Source organism: Procambarus clarkii, chromosome 41, assembly GCF_040958095.1.
Source record: "Procambarus clarkii isolate CNS0578487 chromosome 41, FALCON_Pclarkii_2.0, whole genome shotgun sequence".
NCBI lineage: Eukaryota > Metazoa > Arthropoda > Malacostraca > Decapoda > Cambaridae > Procambarus > Procambarus clarkii.
The window spans coordinates 17,536,830-17,545,277 of NC_091190.1; the positions used below are offsets into that span (position 1 = coordinate 17,536,830).

The following is an 8,448-nucleotide window of genomic DNA, read 5'->3' on the forward strand; positions in this document are numbered from 1 at the left end:
TCTATGGGGGGGGGGGGGGGGTACGTTCTCAGCATGGTGGAATTAGGGTTGACATAATTGAAAAGAGTGACATTTAACATGGTGCTAGAGCGATCCCCACCACGCATCTTATTATTCGCATCATGGCCAATTTTTTTTTAAATTATACAACTATTATTTTGATCACGGGAAAATAAAAGAAAATACAATTATAATCCTTTATATCTGGCCTTTAAAATCCAGATATATACCCAGTCTACGGGTGACCGGTGATAGTCTTCCTTACATACTGCTGAAACTCTATAGGTCCGCCTGGGAATACCACCATATTCCCTCAACCTTACACTGTATCATATATTTCCAGCGTTTCAGGGGCCCCCACCCCTCTTTCTATACGCTTATACCATCAGAGAGAGAGAGTGAGAGTGAGAGAGAGAGAGAGAGAGAGAGAGAGAGAGAGAGAGAGAGAGAGAGAGAGAGAGAGAGAGAGAGAGTCCCCCCTCACTTGGCCAGGGGCTGGTCAGGGTACTTTGAAGAGATACTTTTACCTCCTTCTCCTACCCCGTGCACACACACACACACACACACACACACACACACACACACACACACACACACACACACACACACACACACACACACCAAACACCTTAGACGAGCGGGACTTGAGGATGGGCTGGGGTAATCACCCGCGCTAAACTACCACAATTCTGACCTCTCATTACGGTCTAATAAACGATAAGAACACTTAAAAAAAAAGAAATCTTTCTGACGGCGTGAGCGGGGTAACTTAAAGCAACTTAAAAGTCGCCTTAAAAAATATACATTTCTTCAGACACTCGCTTATAACTAACTTTTGCCTCATGGAAGCAACGGAATGACCGACGTTCTTGGTCTGTACTTAAGATAAGCGAGGCAAGAGAGCGTTATCAAAGTCCAGATAACGAACACGCTTGAAAATAAGTGTTTCCGGAACGGGGAACGCATAGCAGAATATACCAATTTGGAGGAGAGCATATATATATATATATATATATATATATATATATATATATATATATATATATATATATATGACTGAAAACTCACACCCCAGAAGTGACTCGAACCCATACTCCCAGGAGCAACGCTACTGGTAACTACAGGGCGCCTTAATCCGCTTGACCATCACGGATTTTCAGTCGCATATAGTCCTGGGGACCATTCAGGCTTGTTTGCATATATATATATATATATATATATAGAGAGAGAGAGAGAGAGAGAGAGAGAGAGAGAGAGAGAGAGAGAGAGAGAGAGAGAGAGAGAGAGAGAGAGAGAGAGAGAGAGAGAGAGAGATTCGCACGAACAAGGAACTAGGCGCAAAGGCGGCTAACAAATGAACACGATACAAGAACACACACACACACACACACACACACACACACACACACACACACACACGAAACGGAAAGAGGAAACTCAAAAATAAAACATTACAAACGCGGAAAGAAATGTGAATGCCGGAACACAAGGGGAAACCGGGCATTCCATAACCCAAAGAAAACGAGCACTCGTTTCTTTCTCAAAAAGACAGGTTTTGTGGCGGGTTGGAGTAAAAACAGAGCTGCATGTCCCCCGCCGCCCGTCATTTCCGGCGTGTGTTGAGCTCGCCCAATTAAAAAAAACAAAAACAATGTAACTGTTGTTGCGTGAAGAGAAAGACTATGACAAAAACAAAGTGTTACAAGCGATAGAGCTGTTCGTACTTATTTTCTTACTTATATCAGGTACTTATAGTATAGTATAAGTATATAAGTACTTAGTACTTATATTAGGACTCCCGACCTGCGAGGTGGGGAGTCCCATCAGGTCGTTAATATAATTCATTGTGTCGAGGAGGGGGACAGGAAGCCAGAGTGTATGCATACACGTTTTTACGCATTTATCGAGGTCCATATTCCCCCTCTGCCAAGGCCGAATTACTGACCCCCTCCAAGGATGCAACCTCACAATAAGCTGACTAACTCCTGAGTACCTATATACTCACTATGTATTTACGTATGTAGGTTAGCTTAGCATTTTAAAAGCACCGAATCACCTTCTGTGGTTGAGTGTTCAATAAACCCTTGAACTCTATGTTTAACATTTCTCTAACCCTGTCCATGGAGGACAGAAGAAAATGTATATATGCTGGTTAGCATTGTTAATGTGTGGCCACGTCTGTGGTAGAAAAAAAAACTGCTAGGTGAACAGATGCAGTAGGTGAAAGGAAATGTGCCTTATCCTTAAAGCCTTATATGCAAGCGCCTAACACCCCCCCCCCTACAGCTCTACCTGGTCAAGGGCCTGTGGGAAGAGCACAGTAACTTAGAGCAGAAAGATGTGGGTTTCCAATAGTTTGGATCAGCTGACTTGCTGTAAACAATGAATTTTAAATGACACAAAGATTGTTCCATGACGATTTGTTTTTAATATAAACTAGTGGGTTTATTCGAAGAAAAAAACACCACAGCTGTAACTGTTGTCTGTGGCTGTAACGCAGACCTGGGTCCAGATTCACGAAGCAGATACGCAACTACTTACGAACGTGTACATATTTCCTCAATCTTTGACGCCTTTGGTTACATTTATTAAACAGTTTACAAGCATGAAAACTTCCCAATCAATTGTTGTTATTGTTATAAACAGCCTCCTGATGCTTTGGAGCTCATTAACTGTTTAATAATTGTAAACAAAGCCGCCAAAGATTAAGAAAAGATGTACGGGTTCGTAAGTGCTTGCGTAACTGCTTCGTGAATCTAGCCCCCTGTACGAGAGAGCGTGTCGCTCTACCTTACTGTACGTGAAATAATTCCCCCACGTACCTCTTTCTCTGAAGGTGGGAGGGATGGAAGGGGTATATCCTCAAACTGATTAACTGGTGTTCCGTAGGTTTCAGCATATACAAACTGAAATAAAAAGGAACTGCATATAGTATATAGGTGTATAGGCCTACTGAAAGTATATAGGTGCATATGCCTACTGCTGGAAACCTCATAGGAATGCATATGAGTTGACATTACGCCAACAACTACACAACACCTTACTTATTGTCGACCTTGATCACGTCTGAGATATTAAAAAAAACAATTAAGCCGATCAAAGTCTGAATCTTCAACCTCCAAAGTCTGCCTTTGGCCAAAATATAGCCAATGACTTATAGTGCTTTCAGGCGATGAGTCACAATAACGTGGCTAAAGTATGATGACAAGACCACACACTAGAATGTGAAGGGACGACGACGTTTCGGTCCGCCCTGGACCATTCTCAATCAATTCTCCCTGGACCATTCTCACAATCGACTAGAGAATGGTCCAGGACGGACCGAAACGTCGTCGTCCCTTCACATTCTAGTGTGTGGTCTGGTCATTATAGTGCTTTCCTCTGATTCTAAGACCTTACATTAAGTCTTAGAGCTAAGACTTTATCTCTAGATTCTAAGATTCAAAGACCTCACCTTAAGTCAAGAGATTATCCTTAAGGCGTTCTCCTGGACGCTCTCAGGGTGTAATTATCATCATTTGCAATTATTATAAACAACCCAATAGTGCTTCGGAGCTCATAAACGGTTCAACAAATGTAAACAAAGCCGCCATGGGTGTGGGAAAGATGCACAGGTTTCGTAGGAAGGATGCGTCAAAGTTGAATGAATCCCAGCTCAAGATTCCTGTCGTTTCCTGGAGGAAGGGTTAGCACAAGCCTCTTTCTTCTCTTCACATTCTCCGCCTCATACATCTTAATTGTCTCAAGATGTGCTACCGAGTGCCCCCTTTTCTCAGGGGTGTGTGGGGGGGGGGGACATGAGTATGTGCATTTTCTCTCCTCTTACGTGACGCGAATCTTCCTCTCTTCTCTTGTCTTACGGGAGACGAGTACTCCTCAACTTCCCTCTTTACATCCTGTATACTAATGTAATTACAGCCGGATCAAGATCGTCTCCTCGAAAACGCAAAAAATACATTATTTACAATTTTTACCCGACATTTCTTGGGACCTCGAAAATTATCAGATATTTCTCTCTTTAAATACGCCATGCACGTCCGGTATTCCTGTATATACTGTATGAAAGTATGATATTGCGAGCGACTTAAGTATTCGGTATTCCTCAAGACTATTCAGGGGGTATTCTTTATTTTAAAGGAGTTAATATTTGTGCATTCCAGAAGCAGTGGAGAATTGGATGTTAATGTTTAATTCCCTTTTTTTAATGGGAAAGGTTCCCCTTTCTTTCTCCTCCCGCTTATAGGACCATAAGATACACCATTCACCACCATGAGGCTTCGAACCCATTTTCGTACCATGGTTCGAAAAGCGATTCCGGTTCTCCTCTAATTAGTCTTCATCCCCTCCCACTAATTTATTATCAGTATTTTATTACTCTACTTCCTTATTATTATTATTATTATTCGATCTTCCTATTTTTCTGTATATTTTTTTCCTCTTCCTGAGCTCCTTATCAAAAAAAGTTCCTTCACGGCTCTACGTCTGGAACTTTGGAAGCCACTAAAGTGGAGGTTGTTGGGCATTATTTTACTAGAAATGTCTTGAAGGAGCGTTGATATGTACCTTGGCAGCCAATTGCGTGAGACTGGCACAGGAAGCGCTCGGTAATCTTTCGAAAGGTTTACAACTTCCTCCACCACTCTTATCTCCTGAAATCGTCCTCACTATCACCCTCATGAAATCCAGTAAAAAAAATAATATTATATATATATATATATATATATATATATATATATACTCATATACGTATATATATATATATATTATATATATATATATGTCGTACCTAGTAGCCAGAACGCACTTCTCAGCCTACTATGCAAGGCCCGATTTGCCTAATAAGCCTAGTTTTCATGAATTAATGTTTTTTCGACTACCTAACCTACCTAACCTAACCTAACCTAACGTTTTCGGCTACCTAACCTAACCTAACCTATAAAGATAGGTTAGGTTAGGTTAGGTTAGGTTAGGTTAGGTAGGTTAGGTTAGGTTAGGTAGGTTAGGTTAGGTTAGGTTAGGTTAGGTTAGGTAGGGTTGGTTAGGTTAGGTTAGGTTAGGTTAGGTTAGGTTAGGTAGGTTAGGTTAGGTTAGGTTAGGTTAGGTTAGGTTAGGTAGGGTTGGTTAGGTTAGGTTAGGTTAGGTTAGGTTAGGTTAGGTAGGTTAGGTTAGGTAGGTTAGGTTAGGTTAGGTAGGTTAGGTTAGGTTAGGTAGGTTAGGTTAGGTTAGGTAGGTTAGGTTAGGTAGGGTTGGTTAGGTTCGGTCATATATCTACGTTAATTTTAACTCCAATAAAAAAAAATTTCCCTCATACATAATGAAATGGGTAGCTTTATCATTTCATAAGAAAAAAAATTAGAGAAAACATATTAATTCAGGAAAACTTGGCTTATTAGGCAAATCGGGCCTTGCATAGTAGTCCAAAAAGTGCGTTCTGGCTACTAGGTACGACATATATATATATATATATATATATATATATATATATATATATGTATATATATATATATATATATATATATATATATATATATATATATATATATATATATATATATATTCATAAAAATAATAAGACTTGAAAGGCTCGCAAAAAAAGACAAAATTTCAGTTTTAAACACCAGAAGAAAACGCCTGACTTTCGAAATAGAAAAATATTCAAAGTCTCTTTTTCCAGAGTTTTTTCTCCCCTGGCCTTTTTTTTTATCACACACACACACACGAACGCTGACACGCACGCACGAACACACACACACACACACACACACACACACACACACACACACACACACACACAGGTATGAGAGGTTTGAGCTGAGAGGTATGAGCTACGAGGAGAGACTACGGGAATTAAACCTCACTTCGCTGGAAGACAGAAGAGTTAGGGGGGACATGATCACCACATTCAAGATTCTGAAGGGGATTGATAGGGTAGATAAAGACAGTCTATTTAACACAAGGGGAACACGCACAAGGGGACACAGGTGGAAACTGAGTGCCCAAATGAGCCACAGAGATATTAGAAAGAACTTTTTTAGTGTCAGAGTGGTTGACAAATGGAATGCATTAGGGGGTGATGTGGTGGAGGCTGACTCCATACACAGTTTCAAGTGTAGATATGACAGAGCCCGATAGGCTCAGGAATCTGTACACCTGTTGATTGACGGTTGAGAGGCGGGACCAAAGAGCCAGAGCTCAACCCCCGCAAACACAACTAGGTGAGTACAACTAGGTGAGTACACACACATACACACACACACACACACGAAACTTGAAAATATTGGAGGGGTGACAGGTAAGCTTCTATCATGGATGAAAAATTTTCTGACTGATAGAAAAATGAGGGCAGTAATCAGAGGCAATGTATCGGAATGGAGAAATGTCACAAGTGGAGTACCACAGGGTTCAGTTCTTGCACCAGTGATGTTTATTGTGTACATAAATGATCTACCAGTTGGTATACAGAATTATATGAACATGTTTGCTGATGATGCTAAGATAATAGGAAGGATAAGAAATTTAGATGATTGTCATGCCCTTCAAGAAGACCTGGACAAAATAAGTATATGGAGCACCACTTGGCAAATGGAATTTAATGTTAATAAATGTCATGTTATGGAATGTGGAATAGGAGAACATAGACCCCACACAACCTATATATTATGTGAGAAATCTTTAAAGAATTCTGATAAAGAAAGAGATCTAGGAGTGGTTCTAGATAGAAAACTATCACCTGAGGACCACATTAAGAATATTGTGCAAGGAGCCTATGCAATGCTTTCTAACTTCAGAATTGCATTTAAATACATGGATGGCGATATACTAAAGAAATTGTTCATGACTTTTGTTAGGCCAAAGCTAGAATATGCAGCTGTTGTGTGGTGCCCATATCTTAAGAAGCACATCAACAAACTGGAAAAGGTGCAAAGACATGCTACTAAGTGGCTCCCAGAACTGAAGGGCAAGAGCTACGAGGAGAGGTTAGAAGCATTAAATATGCCAAAACTAGAAGACAGAAGAAAAAGAGGTGATATGATCACTACATACAAAATAGTAACAGGAATTGATAAAATCGACAGGGAAGACTTCCTGAGACCTGGAACTTCAAGAACAAGAGGCCATAGATTTAAACTAGCTAAACACAGATGCCGAAGAAATATAAGAAAATTCACCTTCGCAAATAGAGTGGTAGACGGTTGGAACAAGTTAAGTGAGAAGGTGGTGGAGGCCAAGACCGTCAGTAGTTTCAAAGCGTTATATGACAAAGAGTGCTGGGAAGACGGGACACCACGAGCGTAGCTCTCATCCTGTAACTACACTTAGGTAATTACACTTAGGTAATTACACACACACACACACACTTCCGATTATTGCAATTTGCATTAATCACCACGCACCTCTCAAGGGCTTTCCGCTTTTGTCATTGAATTTTTATATTTTGGGAAGAAACTAGTTCCGAGTGGAGCGATCTGAGCTACAGAGAGATCTTGGTGGGGGGATGGGTAGGGAGGGATTGGGGGGATGGGAGGGGAGGGATTGGGGGGATGGGAGGGGAGGGATTGGGGGAGGGATGGGAGGGATGAGGGGATTGGGGGATGGGAGGGATTGGGGGGGATGGGAGGTTCATACATTCGCATATAACAAATAATAATCTTAGAGAGAAAGAATGGTCAATAACAGGTAAGTTATCCTGGAAGTGTTCTCGCGTAACTCGTCCTAACTGTGCAGAGGATATAGTGATGATAGTTACCATACCTTAATGGTAAGGGTAAACTTCCATTACCAGGATAGCGATCTTAAATGATAACGAATGTTTGAATCCCAATTGCTATCTCTCATCACCACTCTCTCGCTTCAAAACAGCGATCAAACTGTACGTAAAATATCGCACCAACATACGTACACACGACACACCATAGACACCCCCCCCTCCCCCCTCACAGCACGTACACCTCCCCCCCCCTCACAACGCGCCACGGACAACCCCCCCCCACCCCCCTCCCCCCCTCACAACGCGCCACGGACAACCCCCCCCACCCCCCCCCACCCCCCTCCCCCCCCCGCCTCACAACACGATCACACTCCCGGCCAGCTGATTGATCACAACCATTAAGAATTTTAATCGGAATCTTTTGTTCGTAGGAGCGAGAGCCACTTAGCGTCTCGTGTTCGGTTAAAGGAGCGAGATGGTGTTTTCTCTGGTGGTGGCGGGCGTCATCAAGCCCAGATGCTAAGGTAACAAAACCGCCTCTTAAGTGGCTCTGGCCGCTCAAAGTCACCTTATTTAAGAAAAAAAAAAGCTCTCTAATCTTCCAGTTTCTTCTTGCTCTCTCTCTCTCTCTCTCTCTCTCTCTCTCTCTCTCTCTCTCTCTCTCTCTCTCTCTCTCTCTCTCTCTCTCTCTCTCTCTTCCTCGCATTTGTATACTTTCAGAGCTCATCTTCCGATGCCGT

General features: G+C 41.8%; 1 protein-coding gene across 1 annotated transcript in view; it reads right to left on the bottom strand.

Moving 5' to 3' along the window:
- The window catches only part of LOC138373133 (uncharacterized PPE family protein PPE16-like), a 41,800-nt gene extending 37,769 nt beyond the window's left edge, over positions 1-4,031 (bottom strand). The window contains exons 1-2 of the mRNA XM_069339148.1: positions 3,975-4,031; positions 2,823-2,906 (exon numbers count right to left, since the gene is read on the bottom strand). Coding sequence (XP_069195249.1) covers positions 2,823-2,906; positions 3,975-4,031 — 141 coding nt within the window. The remainder of the gene's footprint in view (positions 1-2,822; positions 2,907-3,974) is intronic.
- Positions 4,032-8,448: the final 4,417 nt, after the last annotated feature.